The sequence below is a fragment of the Ahaetulla prasina genome, chromosome 1, assembly GCF_028640845.1.
Source record: "Ahaetulla prasina isolate Xishuangbanna chromosome 1, ASM2864084v1, whole genome shotgun sequence".
Classification (NCBI taxonomy): domain Eukaryota; kingdom Metazoa; phylum Chordata; class Lepidosauria; order Squamata; family Colubridae; genus Ahaetulla; species Ahaetulla prasina.
Window position 1 is genome coordinate 66,402,792 of NC_080539.1, and position 21,597 is coordinate 66,424,388.

General features: G+C 35.4%; 1 protein-coding gene and 1 non-coding gene across 2 annotated transcripts in view; both read right to left on the bottom strand.

The window, feature by feature from the left end:
- Positions 1–1,829: 1,829 nt before the first annotated feature.
- Positions 1,830–21,597, bottom strand: part of WDR43 (WD repeat domain 43) — a 28,119-nt gene continuing 8,351 nt past the window's right edge. Inside the window, exons 5-18 of the mRNA XM_058162028.1 lie at positions 21,236–21,375; positions 20,475–20,577; positions 17,210–17,274; positions 16,256–16,427; positions 15,826–15,912; positions 13,177–13,299; positions 12,134–12,274; positions 11,669–11,755; positions 10,923–10,954; positions 10,173–10,236; positions 9,216–9,329; positions 7,568–7,637; positions 3,029–3,081; positions 1,830–2,935 (exon numbers count right to left, since the gene is read on the bottom strand). Coding sequence (XP_058018011.1) covers positions 2,792–2,935; positions 3,029–3,081; positions 7,568–7,637; positions 9,216–9,329; positions 10,173–10,236; positions 10,923–10,954; positions 11,669–11,755; positions 12,134–12,274; positions 13,177–13,299; positions 15,826–15,912; positions 16,256–16,427; positions 17,210–17,274; positions 20,475–20,577; positions 21,236–21,375 — 1,395 coding nt within the window. The 3' untranslated portion in view covers positions 1,830–2,791. The remainder of the gene's footprint in view (positions 2,936–3,028; positions 3,082–7,567; positions 7,638–9,215; positions 9,330–10,172; positions 10,237–10,922; positions 10,955–11,668; positions 11,756–12,133; positions 12,275–13,176; positions 13,300–15,825; positions 15,913–16,255; positions 16,428–17,209; positions 17,275–20,474; positions 20,578–21,235; positions 21,376–21,597) is intronic.
- Positions 15,376–15,450, bottom strand: LOC131189382 (small nucleolar RNA SNORD53/SNORD92). The gene has a single exon (XR_009152996.1). It is a non-coding gene; the product is annotated as a small nucleolar RNA SNORD53/SNORD92 (small nucleolar RNA).

The window sequence follows — 21,597 nt, forward strand, 5'->3', positions numbered from 1 at the left end:
CCTTGTCGAATCAATTCCATTACAATGTGCTGTAAGGATGTTAACGTATCTTCCTGTGCATTCACAAAATAATCATCTCTTCCATACATATATCTTATACTCATTTTTCTTAAAATTATACTTTGACCACAAGAGGGAACTAAAGAACAGATGATGAAGCAACAGAGACGCCATCTAAACCAGAGATTGTAAAAATTATTTTGGAATAGAATTCACTTCAACTATGTTCCAAAGAAGTCATGACAGAGCAAGGATGTTAAAAAGATGCATTAGAATTAATTTAAGTTATAGATGGAATATAGATTATAGAAATATAATTATATTCTTAAAATAAATACCCCGTTTTCCCCAAAATAAAACATCCCAATATGCCCAATTGGGCTTTTGAGCGCATGGCAATAAGGCCAAGCGCTTATTTCAGGGTTCAAGAAAATATGACAGGGTCTTATTTTCAGGGAAACACGGTATAAAAATTTTAGATTTGAAAATGTATAACGATTTTTGTTAATATGTTTAGTAAGACTAATAGGTGTAAACAGACATATAGTATATATCACTTCCCATAATTGGGGAAAAAAGAAAAAATGGATTTGATTAAGAATGCAATGTAAACAAAGAATTTATCTGATTTTGTTTCTGTTAGGATAGTGTTTCTGGTTTTCATGCTTGATAGAACAAAAATGAAAACTAAAATTTTGAAAATTTAATAATTATGTAAACTGGATCGTAATTATCGGTAATGTAAAAAATTTAGGTTGTAACTATATTAGTACTCTACTGAGGTTAAGAATCCGAAGTCAACACCTTTTTTTCAACTCTCCCTTTTTAATCTTTTTTTAATCTTCATTTTCATTGTATTTTATTCTATAATAAATGTTAATAGAATTTTCAAAGTAGTTGAAGCTTTTTGAACTATACCTTCCTAGTTTGAATGGCAGGGAATGAATATAGGATATTGGGCACATCATTTTGTGCCATTGCAGTGGTATAAGATGGCTTGACATGGAAGATTCTATGATATAACTCAGGGGTTTCCAAACTTGGCAACCTTAATAGTTGTGGACTTCAATTTCCAGAATTCCTCAGCCAGCCATGCTGATATATTTGTAAAGTATCTCCACCTTATTCATTAAAGCTATATGTATATAGAGGTTCTTTAGTTTTGCTTGGTATTACATGGGAACCCGTCCAACCCATGTTATATAGTTCAGACAAATAATATGAACACATGCAAGTTGCAGAAAAAGAACAAAATACAAGTAATCTGTTTATTGTCCACTTGTTCAGCAACTGAAGTTGTGATGGCACTGAACAAGGGATACCTACAACAGGTCCTCCAAGTTGCAGCAGCTGCAACATCCCCATGGTCATGTGATTGCAATTCAGGATGCTTGGCAACTTGCTCACAATTATGTCACACACAACATCCCAGGTACATAGCATTTGCAACCTTCACAACTGGCTTCCGGACAACAAAATCAGTGAGGAAACCAGCTGAAGGTCAAAAATGGCCATCACATGACTTGCAAGATCCTGCAGCCGCATGGGATTCACCTAACAACGGCAATAGCAACTACCAGAACTGTTAAGTTGATGCAGCCAAGTAACATTGTGCTTAACACTGCATTACTTAACAATGGGGTTCCCAGTTCCAATTACCATTGATAAGTGACAACTAACCTTTGCAATGCAACAAGGCAGCTCCAAAAAACTAGAATTTATTCCAAACTTGCTCTATGATAGCAAAAAAAGGACTTGGTGCATCTTCAGTACAAAATTCCAGTTACAAGCATTTCATAATATTCCATATATCACAGACTAATACTTCATAAAGACAATGTATATTTATTCACTTTACAAAGGAGAGCAGCATTAAGTTTCAACAGCTCCAATTATAGACAAATTAAACTGTACATTATCCCGGTGAATGGCTCAAAAATTTTACCCAATTGTTTATATTCAGCTTAATTGAGCTAATAGCAACCCCATTCTTCCCAAGATTAAAAATTCATAATAAATGTATAAGTTTTGTGTAATGTTATTCACAAGTCTCTGCCCTCCCCATTTTCATTATTTTTCTCCCTCCAAAGAACTTCCCCTGGGTCAGCCAGTAAATTTATATACAGGCACAAAAAAACCAAAAAGTTAGGATTATGCACAAGTCTTTTTTTTTTTAAAGTACATGAAAAATGACTGATTTACACACATATAAAAAAAAAAGTCAGTTTAGTCTTGAAACCTGGTTTGCAATGTATCATTGCTAAGGTATGAATAATTCTCTTATGAGAATTGATGTTGTTGTGGAGGAAAGAGGAAGAACTACCAAGAAATTCAAAGTAATGTTTTTGAGTCTTACAAAAATATTTATTTTCTTCCAAAAAATTGTAGCAAGATGCCAACTAGGAAAGTATTTAACTAAAGCAGATTAAGAAGATAGAGTGGTCTTCAATCCATCAAAACTTAAAACAAAGCTGCAATAGGGTCATCACCCAATGGGGATCGATAAACTATTAGCTTGAGCTGTAAAATGAATATCCAAATAAAAAAGATAATTTGCTTGCTATGTGGAAGAAAGTTGTTTCACTGTGATCCCTAGAAATACAGAACTGAAGAATGATGGCATCACTGTGCGCTCCAGATTTGGAAACAAAAGTTTTCCAATATACCATCAGATATATTAGGAATCAAGTGTGCCCTCCTTGTGTGATCCAAGTGGCTTCCAGCATGACAATCCAGAAGTGACACATTTTGGTAGCCAGGTCCAACAAGCTTTATTTCTTTAAACAGTGGACTATTCTTCTTCACTTTCATTTTCTGGATCCAAATCTGACTCTCCATTGATTTCTTTTTCTATTGCCATCTCCTGCTCATCGTCCGACTGTTCATCTTTGTCATCATTCTCATCTTCTTTCTCTTCATCTTCATCCCAATTTTCCTGAAGGAGAGCGAGAGCATCACAAAATATGCATTCACCATAATCACTTTTAACCTCTTAAGTATGTGAAGAAAGATACTGAATTTTACTTACATCTGAATCTCTCTCTGCAGCCATCTCGTCATCTGAACCATCGTCTGATGATTCTGTGGGTAAAGAACACCAATGTGTGATATTTGTAACTAAAGAAAACAAACATGGCCCACCAAATAAAGAAAATGGCAACCAAAAATGTGTTTGAGAATTTCTTGTCCTTATATCTTTGAGTGCATATCATCAGTATACTTACAGGTAGACCTTGTTTAATACAGGTAATCTTTGACTTGTAACAGTTCATTTACTAACCGTTCAAAGTTGCAACGACATTGAAAAAGGTAACTTATGACCATTTTTCATACTTATGACCATGCAGCATCCCCAGGGTCATGTGATCAAAATTCAGAAACTTGGCAGGGTCATGTAACCTTTTGTAACCTTCTGACAAGCAAAGTCAATGGGGAAACCAGATTCACTTAACAACGTTCACTGGCTTAACAACTGTGGTGATTCACTTAACAACTGTGGCAAGAAAGATTGTAAAATGGCCCAAAATTTGCTTAACAAATGTCTCACTTAGCATCAGAAATTTTGGGCTCAATTGTGGTCATAAGTCAAGGACTACCTGTAATTGCCCTGTTTAGCAACTGTCTGCAATTATGGCGGCATGACAAAAGTAATTTTATGATCAGTCCTCACTTTTACGACTGTTGCAATGTCTCTGAAATCACATTATTGGCATTTGGGCACTTTTCATCCAGTGGGTGTTTACAACTGTTGCAGCATCTCGCGGTCATGACTGCCATTTGCAAGCAGCTTCACAAGCGGCTTCTAACAAGCAGTCTCAAGAGCAAAGCTGGCAGTAAAATCACAAGTGATATCTGACTTAGTGACCGCATTGCTTAGGGATAGAATTGCCAGACCCAACTGTAGTTGCAAGGAGTACCTGTATCTTGTTTTTAAGGAGTCAGGTCCTTATGAACTCAAGGATCCTGAAGACTGATGGTCCCATGCTTTTTTGAATCTTTGTAATATTAACATGGGACAAATTAGAAATATCAACAAACCTATTTGGTTTTCTGAAATAAATGTATAGCACTATTCCTTTCAACAGATGAAAATACTTTTTCTTTAAATGTATTTTTAAATTTATATTATCACATTCAGAAATTGCCCACCTCCCTCATAGAGCAACTCTGGATGGTGCAAATATACACTGAAGTAGGGCATATATGTTACAGTGTCAAATCTGGCATGGTGATAGCACACAGTAGAAAAGCCCCTAGATACTTTCTGCAGACTAGCAACTCATCTTAAAGAAGCCAGCCATAAAGCTTCCAGTTTTCACTTTGTTGTTTTGATAGAATATTTAAGCATTATAAAATTGCACTTTATTTAGTAAATGAGGTAAGAAACCTGTGCTTCTCCTGCTTTGAGCCGACAATCTCCATCTTTTATACAAGCAATCCTGGATTAAGAACATCCTACTTATGGATTGGCTGCCCATTATTAAAGGTGGCAGACATCATTGTCCTTCCTTGAGCCAATGAACCACTGAGACCATGCAATCTTTTTAATGAACCACTGAGGCCATACATTTTTAATACAGGGCCTGCCTTCAGAAGTTCCAAACAGTTCATGAAAACATTACATGGCTTCAGAGGTTCATCAGTTTAAGGAAGAAGAACGTCATCTGCCATTTTAGTAATAGGCAGCCCATTCGTTAAGTATGAGTTCCAACTTGCATACAAATTCAAGTTAAAAACAAGAACAGAACTCGATTCTTAATCCAGGGGATTGTCTGCATAGGCAGTCCTCGTGTACTCACCACAACTAGGGCTGGCAATTCTGTCACTAAGTACTATGTTCCTTGGCAGAAAAACTATGTGTCCACACCAGAACTACGACCATGTTTCTGTCATTAAGGAAATAACCATGGTTGTTAAGCAAGGCATCACATGACCGTGACTTTCAATTTTACTTTCATGTTCTCCATTACTTCTGCCTGTTGGAAGCTCATTGTGAAGCTTGCAAACGGCAATCACATGACTGTGGCATATCACAATGATCATAAATGCTTACCAGTTGTGCCCAAATGGTGATCACATGACCATGGGGCTCTAAAATAACTGTAAATGTGAGGGTTAGTCGTAAAGCTGGTTTTCCCCCAACCACTGTTAACTTCAAACTGTCATTAACAAAGTGGTCAAAAGCAAAGACTTGTTGTAATCAGTCACCTGCTGTGCTGGGGGGAAGTTCAAAGTCAACAACATCTGCAAGGTTAGCTACTCTCAGTCCTAGAAGGTTTATGCTTATTTTTTCTCTACATGTTCTGGCTGTGCACAGAAAATTTGTGTCTACTGCCCACATGCCAAAAACCTGTACTTTCCATGAAACATCTGCTATAACGGAGGCACCGTTTACCGGTGGTTCTCCTCCTATCTCTCCGACCGGTCGCAGACGGTGTTGACAGGAGGGCAGAGATCGACCGCGAGGCGCCTTACTTGTGGGGTGCCTCAAGGGTCGATTCTCTCGCCTCTCCTGTTCAACATCTATATGAAGCCGTTGTGCAAGGTCATCAGTGGCTTCGGGGTGAGTTACCAGCTGTACGCTGATGACACTCAGCTGTACTTTTCCACCCCGGGCCACCCCAAAGAAGCTGTCGAAGTGTTGTCCCGTTGCCTGGAGGCCGTACGGGTCTGGATGGGGAGAAACAGACTCAGACTCAATCCATCCAAGACAGAGTGGCTGTGGATGCCGGCACCCCGGTACAGTCAGCTGCAACCGCGGCTGACTGTTGGGGGCGAGTCACTGGCCCCAACAGAGAGGGTACGCAACTTGGGCGTTCTCCTGGATGGACGGCTGTCGTTTGAAGACCACCTGGCGGCCGTCTCCAGGAGAGCCTTTTACCAAGTTCGCCTGGTTTGCCAGTTGCGCCCCTTTCTGGACCGGGATGCCTTATGCACGGTCACTCATGTTCTCGTCACTTCTCGTCTGGATTATTGCAATGCTCTCTACATGGGGCTACCCCTGAAGTGCACTCGGAGACTCCAGTTAGTCCAGAATGCAGCTGCGCGGGTGATTGAGGGAGCTTCACATTGCTCCCGGGTAACACCACTCCTGCGCAGTCTGCACTGGCTACCTGTGGTCTTTCGGGTGCGCTTCAAGGTCCTGGTTACCACCTTTAAAGCGCTCCATGGCTTAGGGCCCGGGTACTTACGGGACCGCCTGCTGTTACCTTATGCCTCCCACCGACCCGTACGCTCTCACAGAGAGGGTCTTCTCAGGGTGCCGTCCGCCAAGCAATGTCGGCTGGCGGCCCCCAGGGGAAGGGCCTTCTCTGTTGGAGCACCTACTCTCTGGAACGAACTTCCCCCCGGTTTGCGCCAACTATCTGACCTTCGGACCTTTCGCCGTGAATTGAAAACTTATTTGTTTTTTTTTGTTTTGTTTTTTTGTTTTTTTTAATTCGAAAAGTTTTACAAAAAAAATTTTCCCCCCCTTTCCCAACCCCTCTCCCTTCACAAACCCCCTCCCCCCTCCCCCCCTGGCTTCCCGGAACAAACACAAGGTATAGTTAAAAATAAAACAAACATATGCTAAAAAAAATTTTCCCCAAACTATTATACCAATTCTCCCTCTCTAGCTCTGACTTCCTCCTTACATAACCAAATCCTTCAAAAAATTAACAATAAACAGTAATAAAATATATAAATCAGTAGAACAAATTAATCCTAAAATATTTAAAACCAGCTAAAGCATAAAAATCCAATCCAATTCAGAGAATACCTCCCTTATAGCTTCTATAACCATATAACCATATAATTTCCCCCCCAAGTCTTTCTTACATAAGATCTTTCAAGAATATTCTATTTAAAATTCAATACAACAGATTATAAAATTTATAAAATTTCAATAGAGAAAATTACTTATTTGTTTATTCAAGCGGGACTGGCTTGATTTTTAAATTCTCAAATTTTGAATTTTTAATAATTTTATATGGGGTATTTTAGTTTGGGTCAATTTGACGGTTTTAATTTGGCCATTATTGAATATGTATTTTAACTGATATTTTAATTTTGTATATTTAATTGTTTTAATCTTGGCTGTACACCGCCCTGAGTCCTTCGGGAGAAGGGCGGTATAAAAATTTAAATAATAAATAAAATAAATAAATACACCCCTTTTAAGACATCCCACTGAGGACGTGGAAACAGGAAGTGTAGAATGGAAAGCAGGGACAAAAAACACAAGCAAAGTATCTAAAGAAATCTTCTAAGTGTTTTCCTACTAAGTCCGATTAAAAAATACACAAACTTCTCTATTCCCCAATTTTAAGTAAGAAGATTCAACTGAAATGACACTCAACTAAGAAACAGAGCCAGAAAGTAAAAAAGAACACACTATCTTGAGGGGTTCTGGGTGCTCTCTGATGTTACTTAGTTTGGGTATTGAAACATCTGCAAGAAAACAACCAACCTCAGAGAGCACCAAGGACCCCCTCGTTTCAACCCTCAGCCACAAATATTCTCATTTATCAATACACTTATTTTCTAACTGATCCAAATCAATGAGTACCAAATTTCTTTTGCTTACCTTCTTCATATACTAGTTTTGCAGTCTGATCAATAGCAGGCACATCCTGAATTTGTTCTAATGCAGCCACCTAAAAAAATGGTATTTGATATCAACAGAGATTGTAGCTAGGCCATATAGCTTGTGTTGAATTCAAATTACATTATATCAAATAGAAAAATGATTAACTATGTCCAATTTTTGAAAAGTGCTATTCTATATACGATTGCTAATTTGTCAAATAATGAAAAGTTTTAATTCCAATAAAATAAAATGGTTTTTTTAATTACATTTTCACAAGTTTAGTTAATACTTGATTCTGCCTTTTTAAATTGTTAACAATGTATGTTTTGTAACAATGTAACAAAACAATGTATGTTTTGTTAACAATGTATGTTTTGCAACATTTGTATGTTTTTGAGTAAAAATATTATTATACACTATTGTATCAAACATACCTTTCCAAAAACTCAAAATGTACATTAGTCTGTAGCAAGTAATGAAGGCATCTTACAAACTAATGTCGTTCGACATAAACTTTTTAATATCTATGACTAGAATCCACATTATCTTCTATACAAAACAAGGCTCTAACTAACTTCTATCTAGATGCAACCGAAAGCGACAGCACAACCACTCTGTCCAGTGCTGTTATATGCTTAAGATAATAACTAAATAAATATCGCAGGAAAAAATATTGAGAGAGAGAAAGATAACTGAAGCTCCAACCCAAATATTAAAAGTGATTACTTTTTGCTGGCATTAACAGATTCTTTCTCTACTCAAAAAATTGAATTGTTTCTGCATTAATAGGACTCTGCAACATCTGTAACAAACTACAAGTTTTATATTTCACTGTAAGAGCTGAACTGAATCAATTTTGGTATCAAGAAAAAAAACAGCAGCTGCTACTAAATTATAGCAAACAATGGCCATTGAAGATAAAAAAAATGTTTTAATCTATTTTCCAACGAAATGTCATTATAGACTTGTTCTATTTATTAGATTTATGTTCTGCCTATCAATAAATATATAATTAGGTAGCCTTATGAAAACATGAATACATATGTTCGTGTGCTTTAACGTCCACCTGAAAAGAAGATAACTCTAAATTTATTGTAACCTCATCCCTGAAGATTAGAACAAATACATTTTGTGCGCCTTCCTTACTATATCCTCAGTGAATCTGTAAAACTCCTCTACTGAAACAAAATTATAAAGGTCTCTAGTGGGATAAAAGGCTTGTCGATGCAATGCCTTCAATTAAAGATTGGAAGTTCCCTGGATGACTTAACATAAACTTTTTCTTTTTCCAAAACTGATTTATCTTTTATGAGAATTGTTGAATTATCAAGCGCACAGAAATTCTGCAGTCTCAAATGATCAATGGGAAACTACCCTTAATGTTGGGAATCACCTTCTACATTTGAAAATTATGCATGATAACTGCACTATTTCAGAGAAAATTATCATACACAAAACACTTTCTAAGTAAGACTGCTACAGATCATGTGTAGTTTCATTTCCCCCAAAATCACTCTGAAATGGATCATCAGTTCTTTCGTGTTATAAATTCCGGGGCACTGGCAAACCCTCCCACATTTAACAGAAGATCTCATTGTTATTAGTAACATATGCTCACGGAGCAGGATTATCAACTTTAACTTACTTGAGTGATAATAAGATATAGTTTTCCATGCAAGCGAGACAGTTTTTGCAAAGTTTTTACTCTGCTTTCCATTAACTCATATAATGTTCCAAGCTGGGAGGCTAGATCTGGCAACTGTGATGGGGATAAAGAGAAAAAAGAGAATAGGCAATGAAGACATATGCAAATATAGTCCTAGGCCATTTCTATATTAAACATACAGAAGATTTATTTATATTTATATATAACCCTTGCTTAGACTGCCCTGTTTAGTGATCGCCTATCTTACTGCATAATTTTTAAATGTTATCTGAGAGTTAAACATCTTACCTCATCCTATTTCAAATTTGTCAATTTTTTCATCTTAGAGGCAAAAATTATACTGCCATGTTATGCACTTAACATGAGGTTCACTTAGTATTAGAGAACTTTGGAACAAGAGTGAAATGTACAATGACAACTGTGAAAGGAATTAACTTTAAACAAAAGAATTCAAGAAGCCTAAATTCAAGATGAGAAGGGAAGAGAAAATTGTACACTATGACAGCAGAAGCAAAAGGCAATTCATGAAATCTAATTTCCTCTCCTCTCTGTTTTTGGCCCTTCTAGCAGATTTGAATCAATTCTTCTTTACTTTTAAAAAGCCTATGCAATATAGTCAAACTAGTAAGCAGACAAGAAGAATTGGACAGTCTGAAAATTATTAGGAACCCTTGCGGTGCTCTCTGAGCTTGGTTGTTTTCTTGCAAACATTTCATTACCTAAACTAGATAACATCATCAGTGCTAGACTGATATTACTTAATTTGGGTAATGAAACATCTGCAAGAAAACAACCAAGCTCAGAGAGCACTGAGGACTTTTCATTTCTATCCTGAGCTATAAATATTATCCTTTATTAGTCTGGAAATGCCTTCCCTTCATGCACCCACCACATGAAACCAAAATGGTAGAAAGCCCTGTGTTTCAGAGTACTTACTGTTGAAAGATAGGAGGCATGCATAGTTAGAACAGGTTTTAACCATCGAACCATTTGTGAAGCACTAGAAAATAACAGCAAAATCTTTCATTTATTACAGAGGGTCAGAAAAAAATAAAAAATTGTATTTCAAGATGATAAATTTAAACTGCATCTATAAAGATACAAAGATGGATCAAGTCTCACGTATTAATGATAAGTAATATTACAGATATAAGTATCCATGGAATAACTTATCAGCTATACAGTTCACAGGCAGCAACAAAAAGAGAATTAGGGTCCCCCTTATTTTTTTATAACAGATGAATGTACAACATGGGACTAAATGAACTTTTATCTTTTAAAATCTTTTAGAATCTCAGGTATAAAGCTAATGTTGCATCTCTAATCTGCAGTTTTATATAGATTGACATTTTAAGAAATCCACTTTTTAAAGTAAATGTGTGTCTTTAAGCACTACCATGTTTTCTTTTTAGGCTTCTACAAAGGTCTGGTTTAATGAACAGCATTAATCTGGTTTAATGAACAGCAAGTGCTGCATTTCCAGAATTTCTAATTTTTCCAAGCCATCTTTGAACCACGTACAAGTTAAAATTAAACAAGCAAATCTGATATACAAAGAGAGCCCCATTTCATATGGCTTTCAAATGAATAACCCAGCTCAATAATTTAAACAGTGCCTGCTACAACCAACCCCCCTCACCCACTATTTATTATTATCAGAGAGAATATTAGGTAATCTATGCTTACCTGTATGGATGCCCTTGTAGCCTTTTTGTGAGCTGAAACAGAAGTGAGAATGTAAAGACTGAGATGCATTTAGATGTTTATATAAATTATGGTATATTCTTCAACAAAATGCGGATATATATGAATTCTCAAACAGTCTAAACTATTTCAAAATATTTGTAGTGAATAAATTTCATTGTGAACACAGCTTATGCACCATTTGCAGTATAAGCTGAAATCTACCAGAACCAACCCATCTGCCTCTATGGTCAGTTTTAAGATTTTTTTCTTGTATTTTTTCATATATACCCATGCAGACTTTTAAAGATACATGGCCAAAGGTACACAATATATACAGGAATCACATAGCTAAAAATTAATATATATAGCAAATATATAACAGAGTGGATAATAATATAATATAAGTTAAAATTAATCTAATATAAATTAAAATTCAAAAGTATGTCAACTAAATAAATTCTGCACAATGAAGGTTTTTTCCCCACAATGACTCTGAATTCACCTAAGTACTACATCAGACTAGAGAAATGTTTACTTTGTGATAAACAAAAGTCCATAAAAGTTAAGTTTCAAGGCTGACTTAAACAAGACAGCGCAAGCCACAAATTTGGAAAATCGAAGATGATCTCTTTTCATACACTGGATTACAATATATCAGTTTTATTTATTATGTATTTAGAACAGTAAGCTTAAATTTTACTATAGATACACTAGAAAAGCTAGAATTACAGTAGTTAATCTTTTACCTCACGCAGTAGTGGAATAACAGAATATACTGGAATTCTGGCTACTGTTTTCTTTATTACTGCTTCCTTCTTGGTTTGAAGCACTTTCTGTTAAAAAAAGAAAGGGACCAATGATGGAATCAGTAGACACCCAAACTACCAAGGCCTTATGGATCTCGGAGAAGACAACTTTTTAATCCTAACACAGATATAAAATTTAGTTTCATGTTTTCCTTCAAAAAGTGGGAATATAGCTGAGCTTGAAAACTTCAAAGTCTAATTTAGGTCATTTAGATAAGTAAGAAATAAAGTTCATCAAAATTCTTTTATTAAAAGATTTCTGTGTCATTATTCTATACTATATACTACATTGTCATAAAGACACAAAATACTGCAACACTCCAAATATAATGAAGTTTCAAGTTTTGATAATTTTGCGATGTTATAGAGATCCTCCCCAGCCATCGTATTACTTTTAATACTTACATTTAAAATCACAGGATCACTGCTTTCCAAACCCTGAACCAAAAGCACTGCAAAATTATCAGTTTGTGGAAGGCTTCCAGATGGCTGTTTTACTTTCATCACATCAATATCCATAGCACTAAGGCGATCTTCAATACTCTCCTAGACATTAAAATATTAAGATATTAAAAAAAATACACAAGTTAGCATTTTTTTGCTACCTGTGGTGAGCATCTCTCCTTTATAATACTATAACTGCATGTAACAAAATTAATAGCTAATTGTGCTTCCAGGTTTAAGGGCATGGTAAAATCCAGAGTCAGAGATAATTGAGGTTAAATGTCTGAATTTAGAAAACCGATCCTCAAAAACAAGAGCAATGGTAGATGTTCAACAATTTTATCCAGTCTTCACTCTAGCTATAGATAGTCGGATCTGTAATCCAATACATACAAAGGGAAGAGGTTTGGTCAAGCTTTGCTGCCCCAAATCTCATTTCCATCGCAGATCACATTTCCATCACTTAACAGAAAAAATCAGTTTGACTCTTCAGTTATTGATCTGCATAGCACCTTTCTTATGTATGTTGTATTTTGAATTTCTTACTCTAAACCATGACTGGATCTAGAGCCAGACTTACTCTACTGTTCTCCTTCCATTAACAGAAGAAAAAAAAAGAAGTAATGACCTTCTTCCCACTGGAGAAAGGGATGGCATTGACTTAACAGGCACAGACGTTTATCTCAATATTTTGGGCCACCTACTTTTGTTCATGTGAAATTACATCCTTGGACTTTGCCTCTGCCTACATGAAAAAAACACAATGTTTAGAATGCACCTAATATTCTCCAGTGGTGGGAATACTTTCTTTCAGGAAAATCAATGTGTTGTAAAGTCTGTATTTCCTCTCTGAGGAAAATAAAAATTCTCAGAACCCAGCCTGAAAATTATACTTTAAAAAATCAGTAAGTTCTAATTCAGAGTATGAAGCATAACAAAGCAGATGATTAATATTCAACAAGTGGTTTAGGTTAAATACAGAATACTGAATGCAGAACAATTACCTCTTTGCCATCTGTCTTCCTTTTATTTTTATCCCTGCATACTGAAGATTTCACAGCTGAACTATGACCAGGAATCCCAGGCACTAATGTTTTGACCTCTGAGTTGATTACAGGAGTTTTCACCTAATTTTAAAGGGAAGAAAGATATTTATATGTATCCAAGTACCACTATGTTCTGTATTTAATATTTTTGATCAAATTCAACACCTGAACAAATAATTCAAGTAAAACTCAAAACTTTTCTTTTGTAAAAATTGCATTGAATAGCTAGTTCATATATATGACAATTTACAATCCTAGAGAAATTCTCCAAAAATTCCCCTACTAGAGTGCCTATTTCTTCATAACCATAAATTTGAGAACCCAATTAAGGCATCCATAAATACCAAACTGCTATCAGTTCATCAACTGATACTTACACACGTTTGAACTAATTAATAATTAATTACTGTAATGATTGAGAATGCAATCATTGGAAGGTCACCTTCCAAAATATACGGTCAATATTTTATAGTTCAAATAATGGTTTTGTTCCAATAAAGAAATAAAAGCTAAATAAACTTTGATGGAATTCTTTAAATGTATATAGATTAAATGGGTGAAAATCTGATGAAAATATGCTTCACTTTTCCAAATATTTTTATGCCTTTTGTAGCAAAATTCATAGGGCCTTCCATTATTTTCCTGTACTTATGACAATGGAAACTTCTGTTGCTAAGCGAGACATTTTTAAGTGAATTTTGCCAATTTTATTACCTTTCTTGCCACAATTAAATGAATCACTGCAATTATTAAGTTAGTAACAGTTACCGTATTTTTTGCTCTATAAGACGCACTTCCCTCCCACCCAAAAAATGGGTGGAAATGTCTGTGCATCTTATAGAGTGAATATTGCGCGGGGAGGGGAGTTGGTGCGGCGGTGGCACCAGGGACAGCTGGAGCCTTTGCTGCCAAGCAGCTGATTGGTGGTTGGATCGGCCTCCTGGAATACTACCAATCAGCTGTTTTAGGAGGCAGAGATTGCCGCCATCACCTGATCGTCACCCACCCGTTCGCTGATGGGCAACGGTGAATGGCTGGCGATAGGCTCCAGGGATCCCCGGTGGCGGCTCAGCTCAGTTGACTGGTGGTGGCGCAATAGAGCGGAGCCCTGACAAGCCATGTGCTGTGGCTGTAATAATATGCTGAAGCTAACCAGGCTGTTTGCTGCAAGGATGCTAGCCAGATGGATGCTGGGAGGCAGAGGCAGATATTTTTTTCTTGTTTTCCTCCTCTAAAGCTAATGTGCATCTTATACTCCAGAGCATCTTATTGTGTGAAAAATACAGTAAGTGAATCTACTTTCCCCATTGACTTTGCTGGTCAGAATTTTGCAAAAGGTAATCACATGACCTCTGCAATCATCATAAACATGAATCAGTTACCAAGCATCTTAATCATGTGACTATGGGGATGCTGCAACAGTCGTAAGTGTGAAAAATGGTCATAAGTCACTTTTGTTAGTGCTGTTGAACTGCTTAAGTCGAGGATTATCTGTATTTAATCTTACTGAAACATTACGAAAAAATAAATTCCTTCGAATTCACATGCCTTTTCTTTTATTCTCTAAGAAACACAATACATTTATATTTATCACTTATGGAATTCAATTAGGAGACCGCAGTAACTATTTTACAATACACATAGAACTGCTGACTCCTACTGCTGGACACAATTTATGTACTATATATTACAGAAAATATTTTCAAAATATAGCCTATGAATCTAAATGGACATAATTTTCATAAGAAAGGAATGTTCCTAAATTTCCATCTTTATTATCTAATTGCTGAGTACCTGCATCCTATTTTCTTTAGAAATGACCAGTCTTATATGTATTATTAAAGATGTTACAAGTTATTTACAGAATAAACGAGTACATAAAATCGTGATTTATGGATTATATTTAAGAGACATCGGACAAAACCAACAAAACTGACTTTGGACTTCACCCTTAAATAACAGAAAAGACAAATTGACAAATCAGTCCAAACACTAAATGCACATTTTTAATTCAAGAGATAATCCTTCCACAAAATAATCCGTTGAAGTTTTGCTATACAGTCAGAAAATTGTGAAAAAAAGAATTATGTTCTATAATAGCAAGCCAAAGTGTTTTAGACAGCAATTCCTTTCTATCCATTATTCTATCCAATCGATGTGCTCAGCCAGCCAAGAGAAGGTGTCTTCAGATAAATTCAGTGAGTGAAACCAATAAGGAGGTCATCACAGCACATCCAAGGATCCGTAAGCATTCACTGTTCCATAGATTAGCATATCATAAACCATGTAGCTAACTTGTAGCACTGGTTTGTTCATCCACGTAAGCATGCAGGTAAACAAAATACGAGTAAAGCAAGCATGAAACTATCTTGTATGCATTCAAAGTGCAATACAGACGTTTAACTGGACTAATTCAACCAAGCACAGAATATGCTGGATATCACTGAAGTAAAGGAGGCAAACGGGTTTAGGTTTTATTCTTTTACAAAACATCTATACTTGTAAAGAACTGAGGATACTGTTAAATTTTAATCTTGTTAAAGTCCATCTCATTTCATATTAACTGATATATCCAATTAGAGAGCAAATATTGATTTCAAATCTCACCTTTGTTACAGCCATTTCTGTTTTCAGGGTCAGTGTCTTCTGAATGTCCCTTACAAAGCAGATGTGTCTTTCCGTAGTATTCAAAGTCTATTAAATGAGGGTGACAAAAAAACTTTTAATACCTTTGTGGGTGTTCTTTTTTCCAAAACACATTTAAATTATTTAAACATTTAATCTATGCCCTAATAGTTCTAGAAAAATATCATTACTAAACAGCATGTAACTGTACATAGCGTGCAGAGTTAAGAATATAGATTTACTGCATTTTTTTTCATTCTGAAATCAGTATTTATTGAAGAAAATACATAAAACATAGAATTTTATTTACAATGCATGTTACTTAGAAAAATAAATCTTATCTAGAACTTCAAACAAACAAAAAATTACATTATTAAAATACCAGCTTGGAATTTAAGAAAGCCATACGTACCACTTTCTCAATAACAGGATGTAAGGAACTCCCATACACAAGTAGCAATGACTCTTTATCTGAACAAAACGCAACTGCTAAGATAGGGACTGGCTTTGGTGTGGAATCATTTTCTTCTCCAGGTGTTGCTATCTGGATTGTACATTTGGATGTCAAGGGCTTCTTGCAATAGCTACAGAAAAACAATTTGTTGAAAATATAAACAATATTTATACTGTATACCTTAATGGTTTCACTTACCATGAAATAATTGAGTTGTCATATATTTAATAACTACAGTATGATTAGCTTTGATACAAGCTTATGTAAATTCAGTTAAGTGGATAAACATTTAATATTGTATGATGCAATATGTTATATAAAGTATTTGTAGGGGGACTTGGTTAAGATATATACACACAAACACACAGCTTGCAGAAAATTAGGCTAAATTGACATTATAACTAAGAAAATTGTCTAGACTTCATATTACTAACAACACTCTGAGAATCATAACTGGACCTGAAGTCAACACGGACTGACTGAAACTAGAAGTACTCTACACGGGAATCTTAGAGGAACACAATACCTATTATTTTCTAATGTGTTAATAAAAAGTCACTGGGCCAAAGTGATAAGGCCAATTGGGCCAATTTACTAAGCTCTGGAATCTGGAGCTGGAATTTATTGAGAAAAATATGCCTTTTTTTCTGTGCTTTGTTTTACTCTCTTCACACACACACACACACACACACACACACACCGCCACCACCACAAGAGTTCCACACTTGATTTATAAAGCTGGAATCCATAGGACATCTGCTTTAACTTGGAAAACATTTAGATATACCAGTGAAACGTTATTATTATTGGATATTTTTTTATTAACATTGAAACTTGTCTCAGTAATTCTTTCTATAGGCTTGTTTGTTTTTAAAAACAGATTAAACACATGATTCTTTAATCCTAACTTACCCATTCAAAACTTGCTCAAATAAATGCAGTTGTCCATCCCTGCATACCACGGCTATCTTCACTGGCTGAAAAAAACAGAATTTCATCATCGTTAAAAAATGCCATAATCCACTGATTCCAACTATCCATTTATCTTAAACAGACCGAGACTTAAAATAAATCAGCTTAAATATATAATTTATTACTGATTTATATCAAAATTTCCCCTTTTAAAATTCATAGACATGGAAATGTTTGTCAAACCCCGAAAGAGCTAAATTTGTTTTCATTTTCAGCTCAGTAACAACTTCATGCAATCCAAGAACCTAAACTAATGCTATATTCTTCAATGGAATACTTGTAGCTACCAACACAGCTACCTCTCTTGGGTCTAGCAGATTCTCCATATCACAACATTAAATTAAATGGGAAACTTTTCATGTTGCAAGGCAGAGCAAACTTCAGCATTATCTAGTTCTATGAATGCCACTGGCATACATTCTCTCTGGTATTTTTCAAGATTTCTGATTGGAGCTCTGTTTGGGAGTATAGAAAGAAGCTGGCACTATAGCATTTGGGGGGGGGGGTGAGGTGGAAGATGCCTTCCACTTAATAGTGTTATGGAAGTGGCCATGTCTACTGGAATGTTTGAGCCTGACAGTTTAAATGAACTGATTTCTACATGTTGTTTACATATTTAAGACACTGCATGTTGAATCTGACTAACCTACAACATACACCTGGTAATATATGCAATTAAAACATGCACTGATTTAAACAGTAAAATTAGGATGGACTAGCAGCCTCCAAGATACTTGCAATTTTAGCTTCTTTTAGTGATACAGGCTTGAACAGAAGCAAATAATTTTATGAAATATTTTAAAAAATGACGAGGGTCAATATTATACCTTATATCTCAACTGTGGAATGAAAAATGTGAATATTCCATTTTGGAAAATCAATGGATTGATTCAAGTCGTATTTTAAAAAATGCAAATATACTTACAATTTAAAAATGAACATCATTAATCATAACAGTTATTGTTTACTGACCTCATAAATAATGTTTAGAAAATGCAAAACTGATTTTTTATGCTAGCGATATAAGAAAGTTGAAGATTTTTTTAAGTCATATTATTTGGACTTGTTCTATTATAGCCTTGCATTGTTTCCCATTTCTATTAATAAAATTTTGGAAAAAATAGCCTAGTTAAGGATATTGATGTGATGTAATATTCCTAAAATATGGAATTTGCTATGTAGTCCAGATTTAATTATAAGCTTAGCAATTGAATTAACTGTTTTAATAATAATAATACAAATTATCATTCATGTAAATAATGTGCATGTGTTTGTGTGTGTGTATGTATATGTATATAAAATTGTAATAAATATATTTTTTCATATTATAATCACTATTTTTAATTTGCTCTCTTGGTTACTTTTTGACCCACTGCAAGAATTTAAAAAATGGAATTAAATGATTTTAGTTTTTATCCAATAAATGCTATCTATACATTGTGCATGTGTGTGTAGCAAGCTCAATAATTAATAACACAATGTATGACAATGAAAAGTGCTTATGTGTCATTTTAAGAAGACATGTCTATCTCAAAACATATGACAATGAAAAGTGCTTTTATGTCATTTTAAGAAGACATGTCTATCCCAAAACATTACAAGGCTTAAAACAGACATTTTGAATATTCTAAGAAACAAAACGCACTTCAAGACTTTTGTTGTCAGCAAATGAAACAAAAGATGTTGAGAGCTTTGCTGTGATTATAAAAAACCACTTTTTATGTTCATGAAACAAAACACAATTTCATGCATATCTATAAAAGTTACATTCAAGTACTTTTCTTTACGATTCATTTCAATGAAAATACCAGTTTAGATGGATATATATAAAGCCAAGTAAAGAATTTTTATAGCTACAAATTCTTTGGGCAACTCTTGGTTAACTTCCTTTTCATTCTTCCTGGCATTGTTCAAATTTTGGACAACGTACATAAGAAAACAGAAATAAACCATTAGTCCCTTTCAGATGTAAAAAGTTGGAACTTATAAACTGACTATAACTATGATTGTGTGTTATTAAAAAAGAACTATGGATTGATTCTTTTCTGGAATGATTTACTTATCATACCAAGCCAGAAAGTCACCAACCATATTGCCATGACATTATGTGTGATCTAAATCACTGTTTAGGAAACATAATAATTCATTCTTTTCATTTCCACCATTTTAAAAATGTATTTAAAAAATTTAAATAAATTTGAAAAATAAAGTAAAAAAATATAAAAAGAAAAAAGAAAGCAGATAAGGTATAGATGTTGTCCATATTGAACTTTAAATTGAATATACCAGTTAACATAGTAGAAATCATTAACAGAACTACAAACAGCAACCATTACAGGTAGTCTTCGACTTACAACCAACTTAACAACAGAAGTGATTCAGTAACAACAATAGCAAGCAAGGTCGTAAAATGGGGGACATTCATTTTAATAACTGCTGCTTAGCAACAGAAATTTTGGGCCCAATTGTGGTCATAAATCGAGGATTACCATTACTGAATATAAAATCAATACCAAAAATTATGGATCATCTAGAAATATGGTTCTATGGAAAAGAAAACCAAATCTACAGGTGGCCCAAAATGGAGATCATTAATTCATTTTCATTTGCCATTAAACCAGTTTTTTAAAAAATCACCAGCTTTTAATTTACCCCCATAGTTATCTAAAGTGGTTTCAATTGTTGCACTAGAACCGTGATGACGAACCTGTGGCACGCGTAGCCATATCAGGTGGGCAAGCAAGCTCAGCTCCCAGCTGATTTTCGGGCCTTCTGGGCCCACCAGAAATAGGGAAACAGGCTGTTTCCTGCCTCCAGAGGGTTGGGGGTGGGTGGGTGGGAAAGGCCTGTTTTTCTCTCTCACCTGGTTCCAGAGCCTCTCTAGGAGTCTGGGGGACGAAAACGGCCTTCCCCATCCCCTCTGGAGGCCGAAAATGGCCTGCTTGCCAACTTCCGGTAGGATTGGAATGCCCATTTTTTGCTGTCCCCAGACTCCAGGGCCTCTTTAGGAGTCTGGGGAGGGAGAAAACAGCCTTCCCCAATCCCCCCGGAGGTCCTCCGAGGCCAAAAACAGCCCATTTGTCAACTTCCAGTCCCACTGCGCGCAACATCCCCCGACACCCCCCCTCCTGGCATACAATGGCAAAAAGGTTAACCATCACTGCACTAGAATATCAATGTTGAAAAAATAAGCTCTATTTCTTACCTGTTCTTTGCTTTCTGATATTGTCAAGTCAATATGGATTGGCTCATCTGTTACTGTGAAACTCATCACAGCATTCTTTTCTTTCCTGTCTGATCTCACCTGCCTTGAGAAAAACAGGACCAGTTTAAAAAAATGAAAAGACATATAAATAAAAAGGATTTTGGAGAGCATAAGAACATAAGTAATGCCCTGTTGGAGTGAACCTCTAGCTGATCTGGTACAGCAGTCTGTTCACACAGCGGCCCACCAACTGCACAAAAAGCACACTGATCTCCATATAGATGGCCTTCAGAGGCAGAGGTAATACCCTTGGATTGCCAACACTTTTTGAAAGCTAGACAAGTAGTAGTCAAGACTGTATTTTGTGGTAATGAATTCTATGAACAAATAAAGAATTATATAAAGCATTGTTTTCTTTTGTCTGTCCCAATTCTTGTGTGATCTCTGGTTCTAGAATTTTAGGAAGGGGAAAGCAGCTTCTCCTTGCCCATTTTATCCACACCATATATAGAATTCAACTTCTCAAAGATTTCATGCTTGCTATGAATAAAATAATCAGAAAGCAGTATGTAGAATATTCACAGAATAGCTGAGAAATTTTCTTCTACAAACGATATGGAAAAGTCTATGGATTAATTTTATATTATATGTATGCACTGTAGTAATCCACAAACCTCATTTATTTTGTGTTTTTATTTCTTACTTTGGGACTAAAGTTTATTATCAAACAGTGATTGTTCGAGTTTGAAAAAAATACATACCATACACTGAGTAACCGGTCATGCATTGCTCCAGATAAGAAATAGAGGCCTGTAATTCCATCAAAAGGTTGATTTTCAGCTGGAGGCCACATTGTGATGAACCTAAGTATTGAGACTGCTGTAGCATGTCCTGTGAAATGCTGAACAAGAAATGTCATTTAGACTGATCAGGAAGATATAGTGTTTAAAATGCATAGAAAAATCCAAAGTTGAGATTCTGTATCCCAGCAAGAATCCATTAGCCCCCAAAATAGTGTCACACAAGAAAGTCATTTTTCCTAAAGAACGGAATGAATTTAGCTTCAGAGTACAGGCAGCGAGGGAACACTTTTTAAATATAGTCACAATCAGGAATTTTAAGT